Source organism: Marmota flaviventris, chromosome 2 (genome assembly GCF_047511675.1).
Source record: "Marmota flaviventris isolate mMarFla1 chromosome 2, mMarFla1.hap1, whole genome shotgun sequence".
NCBI lineage: Eukaryota > Metazoa > Chordata > Mammalia > Rodentia > Sciuridae > Marmota > Marmota flaviventris.
In genome coordinates this window covers 172,475,261-172,498,535 of record NC_092499.1, presented here as the reverse complement: position 1 = coordinate 172,498,535, position 23,275 = coordinate 172,475,261, and the positions used below count along the sequence as shown (strand labels likewise).

Genomic DNA, 23,275 nt, shown 5'->3' with positions numbered 1-23,275 from the left:
GGAAAGGAGCAATGAATGGTGAGGAAGACAGCCACCTTTAGGCCCATGGATATGCAAACAGGGCATGAAAGAAGACATCAGCATTCTGAGAGAACAAGAAGGGAAAAAGAGGTTGCAGTCAGAGCTGTGAAGTCAGCCACATCCACTACTGAACAATGGAAAGGTGACTTGTGTGACCGAGGAACTGAACTTTCAATAGAACTTAATTCAAATTCAGTTAAAAACTGAATCAGAGTAAAATATTGTATTAGTCAGCTTTCAGTTACTGTATCACAGATCTGAAGTAATCGACTTATAAGGAAGAAAGGTTTATTTTGGCTGTTTCAGAGATTTCCGTTCATGGTTGTTTGGCCCCATTGCTTTTGGACCTGTGGTGAGGCAGCATATCATAGCAGGGAGTATGTGGTGGAGCTAGCTGCTCACCTCCTGGCAGTCAGGAAGCAAAGAAAGGAAGAGAGGACCAGACAGGGTCCCACCATTCTCTTCAAGGCCTACCTCCCCAGTGACCCCAAGAACTCCTACTAGACCTCTTCAAGGTTCCAATCCCTTCCAATAGCACCAAGCAGAGAACCACACCTTTAACACATGGACCTTTGGGGAACATTCCAGATCCATACTATAACAAATGTTTTTCTCTTAAACATAGGTTTATTGATTTGGTAGGATTTCATTTCATTGTAACTGTTGGAAATCCAAACTGAGATGTGCTCTACCTATAAAATGCATTGCTGATTTCAAAGAGTTAGTGTGGGGGATATAAAATAGCTAATATTTTTATAGTTTTTGTGTGTTGAAACATATTGGGTTACATAAAATGTTATTAAAATTAATTTCACCTTTCAACTTTTTTTTCTTATTTACTACTAGAAGATTTGGAATGAGGCCTATATGGCTCTCACTACCATTCTCTTGTTCAGTGCTAGCCTAGAGAAAGATGAAGGGACCATGGAGGGGAAAGGTCGAGATTGCTTCTCAGCCTTTTGGCTAAGATCAAATGTTGTTTCTGTTCTTATCAGCTTAGTATCTGATATGTCCGCTACCCAAGGACAATACATTAAATGGATTTTTGGAAATAGGAGATGGAATAGCCTGCTCTGTATACTCCATGCATCAAACAGATTACAGTATCTCCAGGAATGATGCACCAAAAAAGAAAAGGTAGAAGACATATGGCATTTCACTGACAAATGACCAAGCAGCCCAGAGGAAGGCTCTAGGGATGGTCAGGAATGGAAGAAGGGGTCAGAGAGTTAGATGCACAGTCCTATGGGACAAGTGCCTCAAGATTGAGGGACCACCAGGGAGTCTTGGGAGTCTCGTGGTGCCTGGAATGAATAAGCAAAGGCAACAGTCAGTCATAAAGAGGTAAGTCCTGATTTTCTCAAAACAGACATGGTATTGAGGCCATGAATTTTTTCAGGTAGGTAGGAGGCCCAGTGCTAGTTGGGAATCCCAATTCACTCTGTCAAAAGGGGCAGGGAGAAGAACTCGACAGGATTTACTAATGGACTGGAAGTGGGGTCTGAAAGTAAAAGAGTCAAGGGTGACTCTAAGCTCTGACCTGAGCAAACTTGAAGGATGGAGTTGCGTGTCATCAGATAGGGGAGACAGCTGGTAAAACGCTGGGGTGCACAGAGGGAGGACATGAGTTCCCATTGGGATTTGTGAAGTTTGAGATTCCTGTTAGACCTCCAACTAGAGATCTTAAAAAGGCAATTGGCAACAGGAGTCTCTGGTTCAAAGGAAAGATGAACCTAGAGACATAGATCTGAGCATCTTCAGCATATAGATGGTATTTAAGACAATGGACTATGAATTCTGAGATCAAATAATTGTATACCAATTAGAGATCAATTCATAGTCACGTTCGTCATTTTGAATAGCCATGGCATAAATAACTCCCAATTCATTTTTAAAGGTGATTTTTTTTTGAAAGTGCATATTATCTAATGATATTTGACTTAATGTAATTTTACAATGACCGTATTTACTCCGGACACACACCAGATTATAGGTAGTACAAGAATCCAGAAACTAGACTGACGTTACCACATTTCATCATTCAGAGACACTATAGCTGCTCATCCAGAATTTTCTACCTTCTGCTCACCCTCACCTCATTCCTGTGTCATTGCAAACATTTCCCTGCACACTTGGAATCTTGTTACAATGAACAAAATGTTGAGTGAGAGGCTTTTGAACTGAACCACCCACAATACCCAGCTGCGTTAGGTCAACTGGTGAATAGGCAAATCTCCAGTTCATACCCTCAGCATAGTGCTCTCTGCCCAGAAATTAACCAACAGCCTAAATTGCAATGAGAAGGAAAAAGGGGAAATTGCATCAGATGAATCATTCTTCCTTTTTTTCCCCCTAGTTAGCTAAGAAAACACAAATAAACTCCTGATTATCACAGTTCAACCCTGGGTTGCTTCTGCATTCCACTTCCCTCCAGAAACCCCATGCCTCCCTACAGGTGTCCTGCACCCTGCCCTCAGCCAGGCTGTACCCCATTCTTCAGCACCCACTTTTCCTTGGACCCATTTGTGCCACTATACCCAATCTTGCCAGGAAAATGACTGATTCATTTTCTGAACACTCCCCTGCCAAAACCCCTACTGTGAACAACACAGAAGCTCTCCATCCTCCTCCAGGCTGGCCAGGCTCCAACCCTTCTGTGCCATCTGGACTTCCACTAAGTGCTACACCCTCCACTGTGCTTCTTGGACCAGCGCCAACAGAAATGCCTCCTTCTGTGTCTCCCACCAGACCCCCTCCAGGACCCCCAGGGCCCTTTCCTCCTTCAGGATCATCATGGCCCCCTTCTGGTGATTTTTACCCAGCCTGATCGGTACCAGGCCCTGACCCCATACAACTATATATTATATAAAATATGCGCTTTGCAGATATACCTTATGGTGCACCCAGATTCAGCAGGAGTTGGTCTTTTAGGGCCACAGGGATTCATGTCTTCTGGGCTTTGTGCATCAGAATCGGTAGGACCGTATCCTTTCCCTAATGTACTATATAGCCATCTCCAGGGCCATATCTCACTGTTGCTCCTCAGCAAGCATCAGAGGCAGCAACGCGTTTCATGGGACACGGGGCTACCAGGAGCCTGAGTACCCCCAGCACCTGCAGGATCATATCCCACACCAGAACTCTCTCCTACTCCCAGTAATCCTTTCCAGGTGTCTTGGGGACTTTCTGGTGTTCCATCAACAGCTGGTAGCTCCCCTTCCTGCCATTAAGTTGATAGCGGATGAAAAGATGGCATTTTTCAAACTGCATGCATATATGCATATTAAGGCTTGTATAAAAATTGCTGATTTCACTTTGAATGTTTTTGAAGGCATTTGTGAAAGAAGGTAGATCTTCTACCCAGGCCATTTCCTGTAGTTGCCCCCTCACACTACCCCAGTTCTTTAGAAGGAGCACATCTCTTGATTACTTCCTTATAAGGAAAACTGACACACTCTAGGGATCTGCTATCAGAACATATACCAGTTATGTTTAGAGAACTTTAGCCAAACAGACATGACTCTTCCCTTTCCACAATGTGAATCCAAAATGCACGTCTTTCAGAGAGCCTTCTAGAATGTTCCATGTCCTCTGTATGGCTTTTTGCATCCTTTAGTGTCATCTATGACCTATGGTGTCCTCTTTTCCCTGTATTTCCTGTAGAGGGAAAGGCATACTCACATTCAGTTTTAGCTGTTTAGGAAAGAACTGATAATAGATATTGTGCTTTTGCTACGGCCATGTGCCAGAAGGCACATAAAAACTTTGTTACTCTTGCTGATGCCAAAGCCAAAATGTTCAGGAGGTTCAGGCGGGGGTCACATTCATTCCTCACCATAAACTTCTCATTTTGTGGTTCAAGAATCTCTGGACAACCATTGCCTACAATTCACTGTTCCACTGATGTTTACAAGGTGACAATTTGTCTAATTCTGTCATTCCTTTTGCTTTTTTTAGTTGGAATTCTTCCATAAAGGAAACATTTTCCTTATTAACTCCTTGATTTTCCTGAAATACAACTGAAACACAAAGGGAGGATAAATGCTTGATTCTGTCCCTTTGTTTATAAACTGACAGAGAACTAGGTTAGGCTCTAGTGGCAACAAATGCAGGGTTTTGGTTGTTATTTTATTTTGTAATTGTATCAGGACGATATGTTTTAGGTCACAGACATCCATTAGTGTCAAGACTGTCCTCTCTGGAGTCTCTTTCAAATTGGCTCATCTGTTCTCACTTCATCCCTTAAGTCTTTGATGCCTTCCTTGTTTCGGGCACAAGAGGGCTCCAAGCTCTTGGGACACAGGGAATACTTCTTAGAGACTCCAAAGAGGGAAGCCCTCATGGCCCAATTTTCCCCAAGATAAACTGCAAGCTACCACTCCTGAGTCATTTAAAAGGAAGCAGGAAATTAAAAATGTTAACAGAACCATCAGAAGTATTAGTCATTAAAAATGAAGTTGTAAAATGCTAAAGAGTAATGTGGAAATTTTTCATTTTCTCTCTATATACATACATGTATACAGTAAGTTTTTTTTCGAAATAGTTTCACAGGAAGTTGCAAAGATATACCCTTCACCCAATTTTCCCCAATGGTTCCATTTAAATAATCCTAGTAGAAACATAAAAACCTAAAAATTGACATTTGGCACAAGGTTATGTAGTTAGTTCTGTGTCTTTGAATCAGACAACACAACCCTCACTACATTCAGGATCTAGAACAATTCCATCACTACAAAGGTCTCCCACCTGCTGTACTTTTAGAACCAGCTCCACCCCTTGCATGACATCCCTAACAGTTGGAAACTATTAATTTGTTTTCCACTTTTCTGATTTGTTACCTCAAAGTTATGCAAATGTAATCATATAATACATGATCCTTGAGATTCCATATTGGTTTCTGATTATTCAATGCAATGCCATTGAGATGTTTTCAAGTTGCTATGTTCTGAAGTGTCATAGTTCATTACTTTATTTTTTATTTTTATTTTTTGATGGACACCATGCCTTTGTTTATTTTTAAGTGGTGCTAAGGACCAAACCCAGTACCTCACACAGGCTCACAAGTACTCTGCCACTGAGCTACAGCCGCATCCCAGTTCATTGTTTTTTATTGTTGAGTGTTTTTTCATGGTCTAGATGTTTCAGTTTGAACCATTCACCTATAGAAGAATATTTTTGTTATTTCTAATTTGGAGCTCCTCCAAATAAAGCTGCTACAATCATGTACATGTTTTTGTGTGGATGCAAGTTTTTATTTCTCTGAGATAAATATCAGGAGTGTGATTGCTGGGTCATATTTTAATTGTATAGCTCTAGGCAATCACTAATTTTGATTTGCCTTTGTACCAGGGTTTTGCAAAATACTGCCTTGAGCTAAATTCAGTTTAGCCTATTTTTGTAAACAGTTTTATGGGAATACAGCCAAGACCATCCATTGGATGTCACCCACTGGCTAACCTAAGGTAGATGATGCTGTCTTCTCTAATTACTAGGTGCTAGAGGTACAATAAATACCTTTAGATACCTAGAGCCAGAAACAGGGTTATAGCTTAGAGGTAGAGTGCTTGCCTAGCACATGTGAGGCACTGGGTTCAATCCTCAGTGCCATATAAAAATAAATAAGTAAAGAGGTACTGTGTCCTTTACAACTAAAATTTAGAAATAAGCCAGGCATGGTGGTGCATGTTTTTAATTGTAGTGGCTTGGAAGGCTGAGGCAGGAGGATCCAGAGTTCAACGCCAGCCTCAACAACTTAGGCCCTAAGCAACTCAGTGAAACCCTAACTCTAAATTAAATATAGAAGGGGCTGGGGATGTTTCTCATTGGTTGGGCACCCCTTGGTTCAATCCCTGGTACTAAAAGAAAGAAAAAAAAAAGATAACTTAGAGGGGTGGCAAAAGAGAAAGTCTGGAAAAGGATGAAGTGGGAAGACAAGACAGGTTGGCATGAGAAGGTAAGTGTCTGCGGCTGGGTGAGAGATGCTAAGAAGATGGTTACATGCTAGAACTTTCAGGAAGCAGGTTTCTGAGGTAGAAGTGGGTCCAATCCCTTATTGGGCACCTAACTTTTTATATATTATTAGCGATGTGTAACGAGAAGTGCGTGTGTGTGTGTGTGTGTGTGTGTCTACAATCATCTCATTTAATGGACCAAAGGGCACAGATATAATGCCATAATAAGCACTCAAAACACAAAAGGGTGTATACCACCTAACAAGCCTCTCTGACCACAGCACCTGGGAGATAAAATATTCATACCATCAAAGCAATCTCATTATTCTTGGACTCAGACAAAAAGTAACAAGGCAAGCAACTATGAAGAGAAGCATAGCCAGCTACTCTGCAAATTCAGAGAGGGGAAGGAAAGGCACTGTGCTTAGGCTAGGGTATTCATAAAAGGCTCCAAGGCTATGGAGTGTCTTGCAAGGAGAGGTGAAATAAAAGAAAAACGATGGAGATGGAAGCAAAGTACAAGTGACTTTGGAGTTAGTGAGCAGCAGAATAGGACAGGAAGGCCCTGGTGAAAGATGCTGGAGACAAGGCTGTGATGCAACAGGGAAGCAGAATGCTTATGAGACAGAGCCACTCTGGCCATTCTGCTTTTAATACAGCAAGAGCACTTGAACTCACTTGAACAACTGAGTCTGCCAGTTGTTACCTCATCACCACAGCTAGTCAGATTAGAACTTACTTGAATTAATAAATGCTTCCTGCTAATACTGAGTATTACACAGATTATCTCGTGGGGAGAAAATGCAAGCTGCTGAACTGAAGCAAGTATATGAAATCCACATTTGAACATGTAAGTACCTGTAGATACATAGCTATGTCTGCAAGGGGACATATTCTATCAGCCAAGTTTTCTTGGGGATAGGCAACAGAATCTGCCTCTAAATGATATTAAAAGAAAGCAGTTTGATAGAGGGATGTGAAAGATCTCATAGAATTGGAGGTCAGAAAGGATGAGTCAAGATGATCTAATGGGTTTCATGGCAAAATTCACTTGACATCCTGGAATGGAAACAGTCAAAGTACTTGTTCTAGCTTCTGGCTGTTCTGATGAAGACACAATGATCCAGGAGAGTTCAGAGATTTAGTGGGTATGGCTCCATTGATGTGCCTAGTCCTTCGTTGGCGGAAAGGAGGGCACTTTGTCTTACAGCTCTTAAAGACTACACCCAACATGTGAGAGAGAATTCCCAAAAAGGAAATGCTGCTCCCAAAAGAAAGCAGGCACTCAACAGCTGCAGAACCACAAATCTCTCCACTACAGTTATGTTCTTAATCTGGGCTTCCTGAGGGAAGGCGGCACCCATATCACACTCCTCTAGGATGGTAGTGATTTCTAACAGTGTTATAATGATCAGAGAATCATGCCAAATAAGCACGTCTTGGGTCTGAATACACTACAGATGCATACATATGCGTCTATTAGAGTACATAGTATATAAATCTAATTTTCTTGGGTGTAAGCAACAGATTCTGCCTCTCATAGTAGAAAATTATGCCCAAGAAAAATGGACAAATTATAAAAAGATAAAACAAAATTGACCAAAATAGAATATAAAAATGTTCTTGGGCCAAAAACCAAAATGAAGCCATCTGATGACACTAAGGTGATGTGCAATGTCCCAGGTGTCCTTCACCAACTACCAGTTATAAATCATTTAACTGGGTTCAGATCGAGGTTTTGGAGCTTTCGAGTGAGGCAATCGCAAGGCAGAAGTTAGAAGAGGGAAGGAAAGAGACAAAAACACAATCACAAAATGACAACACACATGAGGAAATGACATGCTAAGAGAAAAACCAATAAAATCAACAACCTGAACATCCTGAAAAAGATTTAAAACAAAAGTTGAGGGTATTCAAAGAGATAAACAGAAGTTACACTTTAATTTAAAAAAAGACTTTGAACTATTTTTTAAAAAAAGAAAGGAATGAAATAAAATTGGATGTACATAAAGAAGAATCAATTAGAAAATTTGGAAAAAAATGTATGGCTTAATTAGTGTCTAAAATAAACAATAAACAGTATACTAGCAAATTGGAACAGAGGAAATTACCTCAAATGCAACACACAGTACACACACTTATCCCTCCTTTCAACTGAGATGTCTAATAGGCAACTCAAATTCTTATCACATTTTTACTAAAAGAAAGAGAAGAGTTTGCACAGCTTCCATTCCCATGATAATCAGGAAAAACAAAACAAAAGAAAACAAGGATGCCTGTGATTGCTACTAGCTAATGAAATAATTTTTTAAATTAGAAACAAGGGGCTGGGCTATGGCTCAGCAGTAACACACTTGCTTGGCACGTGTGAGGCACTGGGTTCGATTCTCAGCACCACATATAAAAATAAATAAAGGTCTATCAAAAACTAAAAATATATTTTTAAAAATGGAAACAAAAAAATGCATTCAGCAATGTAGCTAGAGCTATGACCAATTAACAAAAACTTACTGCTTGTAACTGAAGTATTTGAGGAAATGTAAAACAAAATTTTAAAAACCTATTTTGAGTATTATTTTAAATTCTAAGAATAGGAGGGCACAGTGGAACACACTTGCAATGCCAGCAATTCTTGTGAGGTTACAGCAGCAGCAGCTCAGTAAGTTTAAGGTCAGCCTGGGTAACTACCTGTCTGGGGGGGAAAAAAAATCTAGGGATATTGCTCAGATAAAGCACTGAGTTCAACCCTCAGTACCAAAAACTTAAAATCTAAAAATGAACTTTAAAAAGCAAACAACATCTAAACAAAAACTCATTTTACTGGAAAACATTTTGAATAAATCAGACATATGGTGTTCTGAATAGAACATCATATTTTTAAACAATCTATCCCTCATATTTTCAACATAGCCAATCAATACAAGCAGACCAAAATCCCATGGGGACTTAGATTTTTCTGTCTTTTGACAAGCTGATTCTCAAATTATCAAAGATATGTTATGAAATTTTAAAAAATAAAAAAAAATCTGGGCAACTTCCCTATCACATATCATAATACAAGGCACATTAAGAATATGGATACACTAGGAGAAAAATCAGAGAGGAGTCCAGGTGCCACAGCACAGGGGAAGGGGCGGGATGGGAGCAGAGTGATGAAAACAGGGAAGGATAAAGGGCCTCGCTGAAGTGCAGTAAGCAAGAGATGACCGCTCATTCTAAGTGGAGGTGGGGACAGGGCTGGATAGGTGAATTTGGAACTTGGGGGAGAGGTCTGGGTTGCAGAGAGACATTTGAAATCATCAGATACTGCTGAACTTTTGCTAAGCCTTTATTACTTTCCTCCCTTTGAAATTATGTCATTTGAATTTTCAAATTAGTCTCTGAAGTTCACCCACCCACATTTCTGTTTTCCATTTGAGGAAATGGATAGAAGTATATTGGATAAATATAATAGAGGACTAGACAGAATAATTAAAGTACTTCTTTTATTATTCCTGAACTATTTTCCTCATTATTTTTAAACACTTCCCCTTCATGTCACTTTCCTTCTTTAAAATCATTAACAAGCTTATTTTCTCCTACACATACACGAAGACTCTATCTGGTATTCACAGTATCTTCTCTACTGTCAAAATGGCTCCTTCATTCCTCAAAAAACACTACAACTACACCCTGGCCATAGTTACTCAAACTGCTTTCACAACTGTCCAGATCACCACCTTGTTCTGTAAGAGCTCGAGAGCTCATGAAGTCTGTTCCAACCTATGATTCCCTCTCCATTACTTCCAACACACATTTGGTATGGCAGTCTTAATAAGCTCTCTTGCATTTAAGCATCTCAAATCTGTTTCTCTAACTGTATAAGCCCACTAAGAGGTTATATTTGAATGCATTTCCAATCATGAATGCAAAAATAATAGTTTTTTTCTAATATAAATAACTAACTTTCCACCCCCAAAATACATAACCCCAGGAGTAAATCAATTATACAAGTCTAAATTAACAGGACTCCATTATCAACCTAGAGAATGAAACCAGTAATATTGTGGAAGACACAAATCAGTCACAGCTACAGAGAAATCACCAAGACAGAAAACCTGTTCCACAGGTCACACAAGTTCTAACCAAAGCAGCAACTTCTTATGTCCCACTTAAATCAATGAAATAATAAGGATTCTGGTAATTCTCCTCATTCAGAGTGAAGCAGAAATTGGGTAGGGTAACATGTCAAATACTTGACTCCAAGCAATTGGGGCAGAGGAAAAACTCCAGATGTAAATATATAAACACATGCACACACAAACATGTGAGCAGACAGACTCCAGACAATACAGTCAAGCACGCCTCACAAAACTATGTTTACTGTGAAACCACCAGAGTTAGGAAAATAGGATTGTTGCCACCACTGTTATTTATCTAGTTCATAACTAAGCATAGTAGTGCCTGCCCTTATGGGGCTTACAATCTTACTAGGGAAAGTATAGAAAGTACACAAGAGAGCTGGACTGTAAAAAAGCTCATGCCAAGTGCCACAAGACTTCAGAAGGCAGCGTAGTTTAAGAATGCAGGATTAAAAGTCATGAAATCCAGGTTCTAGTTCCAACCTTGTAAATCAGATAACCTCTCTGGTATTATTAACCCAGCAGAAAAACGTAGTAGTGAGATTTAGAGGCTGTCTGCACTTGTTTCCATCAGGATTCGGATCAAAAGCTGAGGCAAGTTTTATGGAGGAGGTGGCACCCAAGCGGGATACTGATGAAAGTCAGAGAAGGCATTTCAGACAAGGAAAGTGGCACTGTGGTAGGCGGAAGTGTGGCTTTGGAGGGGAGAAGAGACAAGTGTCACACAAAAATGGAAAGAAGTACACGGCGGCAGGAAGCCAGCTGCTGTAGCCCTCAGACACTACCCACTTTGAAGTGAACCGTGGGCCTCACATTCAGCAGTTACAGAACACAATCCCAGAGAGGAGAAAATACCAGAGAACAATGGCGGCACTTTATCAAACATTTCACTGTACTTCCAGAAACTATAAAATAATTTAACATTAACTCTACATTTCAAAATTGATATCAATAAGCTGTCCCAATTGTCAAAATGTAGACCAATTCAAAGTTTACATTCATATTAAATATAACTATGTCTCTTAATTTAAAAGGACATTTGATACAAATTGTATTAACCCAGTAATTCCATCATTTTTTTTTATCTACTATGTTCCATGTACTATGGAAATAAAAATAATTAGTAATAAAGAACCTTGCCCTTGAAGAGGCTGCAGCCTGGTAGGTGAGCAAACATCAACTACGTCTACCTAGAATGTAGTGTGAGGCACAGCATGATGAACATGAGAACGTAATATTATCTGTTGAAAAACTGGATTCCTTCCTCTGATGGGGTTTGGCAAGGGCACAGAAGGTGTATCAGGGAGAACGTGCCTGGGAAGAACAGGACTTCTGGGCAGAGGGCAGATGGGCACAGATTGGGTAATGTGGGGTCATGGTATGTGCAGGTTCTAGCCCAAGTACTACATGGCTGGAGCACAGTTTAAGCGTTAACAGAGGGTGACACAGAGGCCTGGATTCAGCCCTAAAAACATTTGTTTTAACCCTCTACTCTCACTGGTTTGTAAGTCAGGAAGAAATAGAAAATTAAATGAGTGGCTAGGAAATAAGTAAAGTGTATCATAAGTAGTTACTATAAGCTCCTCTCAGCAAATTAAATTGTTTGGCAGCACATACTCCCCTCTCCTTTCCTGACATCTCTTTTCTGCCCACCCCCATGATGATCTGCATCCCCTCTGTTCCCAAGTCATCATAGTGGAAATGGAAGTAAAGAGGCCCAGGAAAAGCAATAGGATGGAAACAGAAACACACATATATGGCCATCAGGTTCTATTAGGGAATGGTCACTGCATTGTACAAAGGTTTGCAGGTAAAGTACACTAATTACTTTAATTGTTGTGTCCAATTCACAACAAAATATTAAAAATACCATTCCATGTGGGAAATGTATATAGAATCCTTATAGACTATTTTCCACTAAATATCAATGTCAAAATACCATAGGATTTCCAACCCTATCTTTATACAACTAAGATCTAACCAAAAGTGCATTGCTTAGTTTAAAAAATAAAAAGATGATGTGTAATTTCCAAGTTCTAGGTTTTCAGACACTACCAAAATTATGTCAATGTATGAATAAACTGCCTTGTGAAAAACACACAGTAAAAGGTAGATGATTTCTCATAACATTATAAAACCATTCTAAAAAAGTAATAACTTCTTGAAATTCCATTTTATAATGAAGAAAATAAATCTGTCATTTTATTTAACATTCATTCTTAAGTTACAGATGTCAATACAATCTGCTTCTAATGAAAGCAACCTTAGTATAATCTTAAAAACATGCATAAACACTGAGTAAGATCTTCCACATTTCTAAATAAATTACATGCATGATATATATTAACCAATAAAGAAAACCAATGTAAGAATCCAGGACATTTATTTTTCTGCATGGACATTTAACTACTGTACAATATGCACACAAAATAAACCCACAAAGCAACAGTGTGAAATAGGTAGTGAGAGACTCTTAAAATAAGCATACTTTAAATGCCTTAGTTTTTTTTGTTGTTTTTTGTTTGTTTTAGGCAACAAAATATTTTCAGTCCTTGACATCTTCTCACACTTACCTAGCACCACAGATGCAAGGACTTAATAGTAAACATGTATAATTTCATGCTCAAAACCTAAAGCATGCATTGAATCAAATTTATATATTGTGATCTACTCTACTACATATGTAACACATACTTCTAATATTTTATACATTAAATTACCCTGCAGCATTTTGAAATTTTAACATTTATGCAAAACAACTTTTGAAAAATGAAATGAGTTTCAAGGCTCACCTCCAGGCTGGTTTGGTTAAGTGAGGGAAATGGCAGCAGCCTCAAGGTTCATACTGAATGAAAATGGTGTATGTGTATGTCAATCCATGTAAAAAATACCTATATACACAGATGGCACAAACATTTGTGCAGTTGGAATCACCAGTGCAAATGCATGCATTTGAGGTACTTATTTGTTCCATGGTCAGGTATAATTATGCGTAGTCACTTTCCTCAAGTGCTAAAGATTTCAGACCTGATCAAATGAAAAGCTCTAAGAGTAAATATGAAATATTTATATAGTTAATTTCAAAGTGCTATGCTTTTAATGAAGATTTGTTTAACATTATATTAACAATAAATTTTCTCCTTGTCTAGAGACTGACTGGAAATTATACCTGGCCAAGTGATTTAAATAGCATATTTGAAATTTTTGCAAGAACTGTAGTGAAAGAGTGAAATACTTCATTATTGCTTCATTGGACTGAGAAACCCAAAAGGCATAAACAATGCTCAATGATGAAAACTGATTATCCAGAACAGCGGTGCATGCCCCAAAATGGCCTATGCAATAAAAACTAAGCATTCTCCACATTATCAATGCCATTGATATCAGTCTCCCCACACAAAGAGGAGGGAGCAAAGTGGCTAACAGTGGGACACAAACAGCTCTTAAGCTCTGGCAATTCCTGCTTCAGGCGTTCCAACTGCTCCACTTGGAATATATTTGGTTGTTCAGGCATCCAATCATATATCCTATGGTGAAACAAACACAGAATACATAAAATAGTGTAATTTTATGGCTTATTTAAGAACTGCCTGACTTAACATTGTCATGAGAATTCATTTACAAAATGTCTGGAACATCCATAGATTACTGAGTTTTTCTTTTGTTTTTATTTTTAAAGACAAAAGCATCAGATCCATTTAAAATTTTTCTTCTTCCTAGTCTAGTAACCCTGAACACCAGCACTGCTTTTTCATATCCCTGATACAAAAGAGCTGATTATAAAGCAATTGAATTGGAAATGTATAGATTACTAGTGACTTTTGAAAGTATCTGCTACTTAAGTGATTCAACTGGCAATGCCTTAATTTCAAAATGGAAATGTTTGGAGAGCTAGAATTCATACCCTGTTCTGACTTCAAAGTCACTGAAGATCGAAGTGAAAAAAAAAACTGCCCAGTGTGGGAACTACCCTAACTCTATGTAGTACAGAGCCCAGAAAGAGTCTCCCATGACTCATAGGAGCACTGGCATCACCCATCAGCAGAGAAAGGATAGGATGGCCTCTCACACCACACTTGAAAGCCAAGTAACTGTACAGGGAAATGTGAGAATCTTTTACAAACATCACAGTTGGTAAGAAGTTATTAAACAAGATTTAAAAACAACATCTTTAAATATCTGATTCTAGTACAACAGATTTTGTTAATTAGACATGTGAGGGAATGAAAAGTGACCTCTGGGTCAAGGTATGAGACAGAAAGAACAGAACCATCTAACTTTACTCCCTTCCTATGTTCTGTTAAAAATAAAGGGAATTTCTGGGCTGAGGATATAGCTTAGTTGGTACAGTGCTTTTCTCACATGCACAAGTCCCTGGGTTCAATCCTCAGCACCACAAACATAAATATATAAAATTAAAAATAATGAATTTTTTAAAAAGTGCATGAGTATGCCAGATACAGTGGTGCACACTTCAGCTACTGGGAAGGCTGAGGCAGAAGGATCACAAGTTCAAGTTCAGCCTGGATAATTTAGTGAAACCCTATCTCAAAATATAAAGGGTGAGGGTATGGCAGGTATGGCTCAGTGGTAGAGCACTGAGTTCATTCCATGGTAGTATGGCTCAGTGGTAGAGCACTGAGTTCATTCCACGGTAACACACACACACACACACACACACACTCTCTCTCCATGAGTATGAGAAAAACTCAAAAGAGACAGCAATAAAACTGAAGGTTAAAAAAACCAGATGGATGAATAACAATTAGAAGTTTCTCTGTACAACCTAAAAAGACCAATTCACAAGCCAGTAGTAGGAAAAACAAAAAGGCTAGGCTAAAAGCAGCAAATTCCTCTTAAACTGAAATGAAAGGGAAGGGAGCAAAAAAAGAAAAGAAGAGGTGAAGATGTGGAGTAGCAATAAGCATTTTCTTCCTCTACTCCCAGCTGCTGAGGCTGTGCCTCCTTCACACTAGACTCTGAATTTAACTGGATGTCTCTTAGAATAGAAGATAATTGGGGCTGGGGATACAGCTCAGTTGGTAGAGTGCTGGCCTCACATGCACAAGGCCCTGGGTTCAATCCCCAGCAACACACACACACACACACACACACACACAAAGGAATATAACCAGATAAGGTGGGGGTTTGAGCATTTTATAAAACCACCACCACAGCCACAGCACCAAGGGAATTTGGAGACAGCATATTACAAATACTAAAACCAGATACATCCTCCCTCGCCCACCTGTCTTCCCTCATTTAATTCCTGGCAGCCAGTGTTGGATGCCCCAGGAATAATATACAGATTTTTCTTATGAGGAATTTGATCAGTCAAAAAGTAAAGTTCTTGCCAAGCATGGTGGCATATATCTCCCAGCAATTCAGAAGGCTGACGCAGGAAGACTTCAAGTTCAATGTCAGCCAGGGCAACTTAGCAAGACCCTGTCTCAATGGTAGAGTGTGACAGAGTTCAATTCCTAGGACTGGGGCAATGTGTGTGTGTGTGTGGGGGGGGGGGGGGTAAAGTTCTAAATCTACTGACATCACCCCACAGTAAAGACCAGGTCAGCAACCCCATTCATACCTCCAGAATGTCCAATAAGCTTTGCAAGTCCCAACCGTACCATGGAAGGAAACCTTGGATTTCCAAACAGTTTAGAAAGCTTTTAAGATGAAAGAACACGACTGGGGATACAGCTCAGTGGTAGAATCCTTGCCTGACATGTATGAGAACTTGGGTTCCATCTTTAGCACCAGGGGGATTAAAATTCTTATGGAAAATTTTCAGGATGGCACTTGTGCCTACAGAGGTCAACCAATTTTGTAGTGGCACTATCCCAGTAAAGAGAAAGGCATATTAAGGATACCATTCCAAGAGAGCCACTGCCACTCTAGCAGCCCTGTAACCTAAGGACAGGTGTCCTAGGAAGCATGAACCAGTCTTACTTAAATACAGTACATCTGCACCATGTACTGATGCAGTTTCTACAATACCTGACAGGATTAGAATGCTTGGCCCTACTCCTGAGAACTGATGGTAGGCTACAATGCAGCAGGAAATACAGAACAGCCCACTCCAGGCTGTTCCTGTTGTACTTCCAATAGTTCCTGTTGTACTTCCAATGCCTGACCCACAGGCAGATGCCTGATGGTGCTGGGCTAGAGACCTAGTGGGTCACAAAATCAGTTTAGAAGTTAACATTTGCATTTAACAAGTACATACTCATGAATATGAAATATTCAAGGCACATTTCTTTAATTTTGTTTATATAGATAAACATATGTAAATATACATATCTGTGTGTCATGGATTGAAATGCAAAATAGACTGGGGGTCAAAAAGTTCTGAAAGATATTGTCCTAGGGCTGGGGTTGTGGCTTAGCAGTAGAGTGCTCGCCTCGCAATGTGTGAGACCCAGGTTCAATCCTCAGCACCACATAAAAATAAATAAAAAAGATACTGTCCTAGAGAAACCTAATACAGGGGCTGGAGTTGTGGCTCAGCGGTAGAGTACTTGCCTAGCACACGCAAGGCCCTGGGTTCGATCCTCAGCACCACATAAAAATAAATAAATAAAATATTGTGTCTATCTACAACTAAGAAATAAATAAAAAAAAAAAAAGAAAGAAACCTTATACATATATTCCAGGAAACCTGGTTAGTAATGTTCACAGCAAGGACCAGGAATGTAGCTCAGTGGTAAAGCACTTGCCTAACATGAATGTGTGAGGCCCTGGTTCAATCTCCAATACTTCAAAAATGATGATGATGATGGTGATAAATAAATAGTTCACAGCAACACTATGCATAATAACAAAAAGTTGGAAACAACATAAATGCTCTTAAAAAGCAGAACAACGGAATGTTATACAGCCATGAAAATGAATAATAGCTATTTTCCAAATAAAGTATGAAGTTTAAAATTATGTAAAACTCAATGGCTAATTATTTAAAGAAAGAAGATTAAATTTTTAAGAGAAAAATCAGGCTGGGGTTGTCAGACTCAGTGGTAAGAGTGCTTGCCTAGCATGCATGAAGCACTGGGTTCAATTCCCAGCACCATATAAAAAAAAATAAAGGTATTGGGAACATCAACAACTAAAAATGTTAAAGAAAAAATAATTTTGTAAGTGGTTATGTATGAAGGAGAAAGAAAGGGACTGTAAAATTATAATGGTATTTATTTTAAACACAGGTATCTGTTGTATTGTTACTGTATTGTGTTCTATTTTAATCATCTAAACTGATAAATAGCCATTTACTAAAATTGGACGGCTGGGAACTCAGTGGATAGCTCAGTGGTTAAGCACTTGCCTAGCATGCATCAGGCCCTGTGTTTAAGACCCATCATCTAAAAAAAAAAAAAGAGGGCAATTCTATCAGACCAGTACTATCCTTGATCTCAAAACTAGACAACCATTTGAGTAAGGTAAATTAAAGGTCATCTCACTAATTATCAAAAATGTAAAACTCTCAAACAAAATATTAGAAAATCAAATGCAGTTTATATATCACAAAAATATGATTAAATATGAAATCTGTGTTTTAATGCCTTTGAAGAGTAAAATAGTTTTTTAATAATCTAAAACACCCACTCTTACCACGCCAATCCTAAATAGCTCCAAATCAGTAAACATTAAAAAACTGTCTTCATGTCTAAATTTGATAATGTAACTATAAGAGCAATAAACATTAATTAGAAATAGTGAGGTAAGGGCTTGGGGTATAGCTCAGTGCCTGCCTTGCATGCACAAGGTCCTTAGTTCGATCCCCAGCACCAGAGAGAGAGAGAGAGAGAGAGAGAGAGAGAGAGAGAGAGAGAGATAGGGGGTCTCCTAAAAATAAATAAATAAGGAGGCAGGGACATGGCCAGGGACAGTGAAAGGAATTGGAATAAAGGACTGAGGCTTTTTTATTATAAGCCTTACAAAACTATTTGAATTTTTAAATTATAATACATGAAGTTCTTTGGTTACATTAGAAAGAAAATCCAGAGTTAACATAATCTAATTTATCTCTTATCAGACTCTAAGAAGAAGTTGGTGCCATTCTGTCTCTCCACACTTTCAGAGTCCTACCCTGATTTATGTTCTTGCCTCTACCTAAAATGTCTATCTTATCTATCCTCAACTAACTTCTAACTTAATTCTTCTTTTAAGACTCCAAGCCAGGAAGAACTTCCTTTAGTGCCTCCTGTTTTCCATTATATGTGAACATTTGATGCCAATAACCAAGGCCCATGAGATGAAGGAGCTGCCTAAAAATTTATAAATCCATACATCTTATAAAGCCATAAATTCATAATCTCAGAGTACACTGTTCTTGCCTGAAAATATTTGAAATCACTCCTTCCTCCACATATGCACACATCTATGTGTGTACACATATACGAAATCTTCAAAGATTTGATCAAGCTAGCACTTCCTTCAAATTGTTCATTTAAAATTTTAACTTTCATCTAATTAGCTGGAAATTATTTTTAAGTTACAGAACATATTGTTTTATGCAAAATTAAACCAAACATTAACAAGGAAGGGAGGATCTTGGCTATAATTTAAAAACCAGACTAATTCAGACAAAATAGTGGGGGGAAAGCTTTATTAAGAAAGTGATATAAATTTATAGGACAAATAATAATACGAACTAAATTCAAGGAAAGGCAGGTCCAGTCAGGATTTTATTACTTCCTCTTTACATGCCTACAATTTTACCACCTTAATAACATCCTTTCTAATCCCAAACTTCTTTACATTAAAGAAATCTGTCTCTCAAGATAGTGTCAGTCAGGAAGCCAGGAAGCAGACTTAAAAAAAATATTAAAAAAGACCAGTACAATAAATATGAGTTCCTACTGTGTTACACACATCCAGCCTGTGGAGGCAGTAAATAAAACAGGGAAAAGCTTTGCCCTCATGGAGTTTATGTTCTTGTTTGTGTGCATTAGAAAGCGGGGAAGAGTTGGGGAGAAAGGGGTCAGGAAGAAAAATAGCCAAGTACCATATGATATGCATATGTGGTATGTCAGATGGTGAGAAGACATGGAGAAAAGTTAGGAAACACAGTAAACAGGTTGGAATCTTTCTCTGAAAAGAGAAACAGCAAATGGAGGAAGTTGTGGAAGAAAACGTCAGAAACAGAATGAGGAATGAAAGGTGGTACAGGGAAAGCGGGTGGGGGTCAGCTCACACAAGGCCCTTACTAAGGACTATGGCTTTTCCTTTTAGGTGGCACAGAAAACCATGTTAGCAGCAAAATGATCTGACACAGGTTTTAAAAGCCTCCCACTGGCTGCAGTGTGAGAATAGACAAATGTGGAGGCAATCACCGGGGTGCGGGCTACTTCAGTGATGTGCACACTGAGATGAGTTGATTCAGCTGAGTGACAACAGTAAACACGGTGAGGGGACAGACTCAGGATATGTCTTATTAAAGTCAGAGTCAACAAGATTTTCTGTCTCACTGGATCTGGGATATGAGGAACTGGAACAACCACACTTTTCATTTATGTTGAAATCAGGAAGATGAAAGGAGGAATAGGTATTGGTTCCTGGACATAAATGTTTAGAGATCAGGGAAACTGTCTTGAGTTGGACACATACAATGTTAGAAATATATGACGATATGAAAAGACACAGAGTATGACGAGACCACTGAGAAAGCTGTATAGACAGAAAACAGGTGGCAGACAGTAACCATTAACCCCTATAATGATTTAGTACATCTGGGTTAGGACCTACTCATTTGCATTTTTAGCAAGCTTCTCAACTGACTGATACACTTCAAAGTTTGAAAAAACTCACTGACAGACAAATGTCAAGATAAACCTCAGGCCAAACTACAGAATTTTAACTTAACTAAGTTTAATTTTATTTATAATTTTATAAGATGAAAGCTACACTTTTCCTAACATTTTGTGGAAATTTTTTATGAAAACCAAATACCTATCATAAATTAGACCATGAACTCCAAATTCCTTCAATTTCCTTCTGTTTTCAGGGTCATTGGTATCATCACCCCAGCAGAATATGACTAGTCCCTTAGCTTTTGCCTCTTGGATATAGGACGGATTTCTGAGCAGGTCTTCAGTATGTGCATTAATCCCCTAAAAGAAGAAAAGTTAGTTGTTCATGAAAAAGTAATATGTTTACTATAAATGTTAAATACTTATTCTATGGGTCAATGCTTTCTAGAGTGAAGAGGCAAGGAAAGAAAATGTTAGATTTTTTTTCTTCTAATTTCCCTTATTCTTTTCAATATATAATGCAGTTAAAACAGAGTGCTAATATATGTAAGTGATTTGTAAACATACATGTTGGCTGTATGGCTATCCTCATTTCTAAATAGAGCTACTTGCTTATGACACAGTCAAATCTTTAACCATTAGGTAGATAAACATGAAACCTTATTTACTACCACTGTAAGATACAAAACAATAGAAGCAAAACAGTGGAAGTTCAAACAACTTACCAGAAGATTTTCAAACTGTGCAAAGCTCATTGCGATGGGGGTTGTCCGAGATCTGAGATCCATAAGTTCAGGGTAAATGTCAGATTTTCCTTGAGTCAAAAATAATATGGGATATTTGTTCTGCTTCTGCCGAACCCTAAAAAGGACAAAATGATACTTTCTGTGGGGCAATAACTATAATATTGATTTGAAATTTTATAAATTATTAAAAACATGAAGAAATTGAAACAAAATAAAAACAGTCGAACTACTCAGATATATAACCACCATTAACTCAAGAAAAATATAAAATACTCTCAGGCATGAGCAACGAGAAAGCCCAGGAAGGTTTACATAAGTTAAGAAGGGCATGACACACAAGTACATGAAGCCCACAGGGTGTGAGGCTCTAGGATTTCACAGGAAACCATCAGAAAGCCATCATGAAAACACAGGGAACTTGACTGAGGCCAAATCAAGGGAAAGCCGAACAATTTCCCAACCTCCAACCACCATCTGTACTGAGTGCTAGCTACAATCTAAGAGGACAGAAGGAAAATATTGAATATTACTTACATTGTACAAATATCTGCATCAAATGAAGAAAAGACTATTCTCCTCTTTCCAGAGTTTTCTAAAACAGTTTTTAAAATTATATCCAAAAACATATTCATGTCAAAATATGTTGATAAGTTACCATCCCACATTCCATCCTATGTAGGGGGGGAAAAAAAGCCATTGCACACCTTAGAATCAGAATGCAAAAAAAAAAAAAAAAAAAGACAGCATCTAATTCATATTTTTCAAAAATTACTTACTATACTTTATTATGTTCATTTAAAGCATACTACAGAATATTATGGAATACATAAAGACAGTACAAAGATTACTAAATTGAAATAAGTTATCATATCAATCATCTCACACAGTTGCCCCTCTTCCTCTATTTTTGGAGTTAGGGATTAAACCAAGGGCCTTGAACACACATGCTACCTACCAGCCTACCACCAAGACACACCCTATACTCTTCCCTTTTGTGGCAAGAGCAGCCCAAATCTACTTATTTTGCATACATACAATATCATTACATATAGCCCTCATGTTGTGCATGAGCACTTTAGACTTGTTATTTTTATCCTTTGACTTATATCTCCCCATTGCCTCCTCCTCCTCCTCCTCTCCCCAACCCTGTAACCACTGTTTTTTCTCTTCATGTATGTGAATTTTAAGTTGTTTTCAGATCCCACATATAAATAAGATCACACAATATTTTTGTGTGTCTGGCTTGTTTCATTTAATATATAATGTCCTCCAGGCTCAACTATTTTGTGGCAAATGTGAAGAGCTCATTCTTTTCAAGGGCTGAATAATAAATATTCCAACTTATAAATGGACCATTATCCAATTGTCCATCAAAGGGCACTTAGGTTGTTTCTATACCTTGGCTATCATGAATACTATAATGAATAAATAATGCTATAATGAATAAAGGTATCTCTAAGGTAATGATTTAATTTCCTTTGAATTTGTGCCCAGAAAAGGGACTGCTGGATCATATGGTACTTCTGTTTCTAATTTCTTTAGAAACCCCAATATGGCTGCACTAATCTACATTTCCACCAACAGTATATAAGAGTTCTCTTCTAAGCATGATCTCACCAATATTTATCTTTTGACTTTTTGATAACAACCGCCCTAACAGGTATGGAGTGTTATCTCTTAATGCTTTTAACCAACCCTGATTTCACAGATGAGGAAGTCAAAGACCTGAAAAGATAAAGTAACCTGTCTAAGACTACAGTTATTCAGTGATGGCAAAGAAATCATAATTCAGGTATAGACACTCATATAAAAAGTCACTATCATTAATAGGCTTCAATTTAATGTTAAAAGATAAAATTCTAAAAAATTATAATCTACTGATTTAAAATATTATATAATCTTCATAAAAACTATGTTTCATTTGCTAAATGAGAACCTATTAATTTTACCAAAAACAACAAACATCAAAATAACCTTATACATTATAAACAATCCTTTATTTAAAAAAATAACATTTGTGATTCTTCTTCATTGGGTCTCAGACATTATCAACTATCCTTTAAAAATAGTTAAATAATTCAGGGGCAGGGGCAGGGCAAGGGGAGGTTCACCGGGTTGAACAGGGTGGAGTGGGAAGAAGGGAGGGAGACTGGAATAGGAAAGTCAATAGAATGAACCAAATATAACTTTCCTATATTCACAGATGAATGCAAGACCAGCATTTACTATGTGAACCAGGACCATCATAGCCTGTCTTAACAGCCATGATTAGCTAGGCACAGTGGTGCATGCCTATAATCCCAGTGACTGGGGAAGCTGAAACAGGAGGAGTTCAAAGCCAGCCTCAGCAACTTAGTGAGGGCCAAGCAACTCATTGAGACATGTCTCTAATAAAACATAAAAAAAGGAATGCGGATGTGGCTTGGTGGTGGTTAAGTGCTCCTGGGTTCAATCCCTGGTACCATAAATAAACAAACAGACAGATAGACAGACATGATTTGAAGAGTCACAGAATATTCTGACCAAAACAAAATACAGGACATCAATCAGTCCAACTGACCAATTATGATACCTGAATAAACTACTTTCAATACCTGTCCTCAATCTAACTCTCTCACCATGATTCTCATGTTTTCTTCAACTAAAAGATACATTCCAAGAATACAGAACCTTATTAAAGTTCACTGCTT

At 38.2% G+C, this 23,275-nt stretch overlaps 1 protein-coding gene and 1 non-coding gene across 5 annotated transcripts in view; one reads left to right on the top strand and one right to left on the bottom strand.

Annotated features, from left to right (window-relative positions):
• The first annotated feature begins 964 nt into the window (after positions 1 to 964).
• On the top strand, positions 965 to 1,150 carry LOC114081287 (U2 spliceosomal RNA). The gene has a single exon (XR_003580767.1). It is a non-coding gene; the product is annotated as a U2 spliceosomal RNA (small nuclear RNA).
• An 11,309-nt stretch (positions 1,151 to 12,459) lies between these two features.
• The window catches only part of Gpcpd1 (glycerophosphocholine phosphodiesterase 1), a 52,301-nt gene continuing 41,485 nt past the window's right edge, over positions 12,460 to 23,275 (bottom strand). For all 4 annotated transcript variants that reach the window (XM_027955058.3, XM_071608764.1, XM_071608765.1 and 1 more), the window contains 4 exons: positions 21,120 to 21,256; positions 20,565 to 20,700; positions 20,039 to 20,199; positions 12,460 to 13,620 (listed from right to left, as the gene is read on the bottom strand). In XM_027955058.3, the coding sequence (XP_027810859.1) occupies positions 13,443 to 13,620; positions 20,039 to 20,199; positions 20,565 to 20,700; positions 21,120 to 21,256 (612 nt within the window). In that variant the 3' untranslated portion in view covers positions 12,460 to 13,442. The remainder of the gene's footprint in view (positions 13,621 to 20,038; positions 20,200 to 20,564; positions 20,701 to 21,119; positions 21,257 to 23,275) is intronic.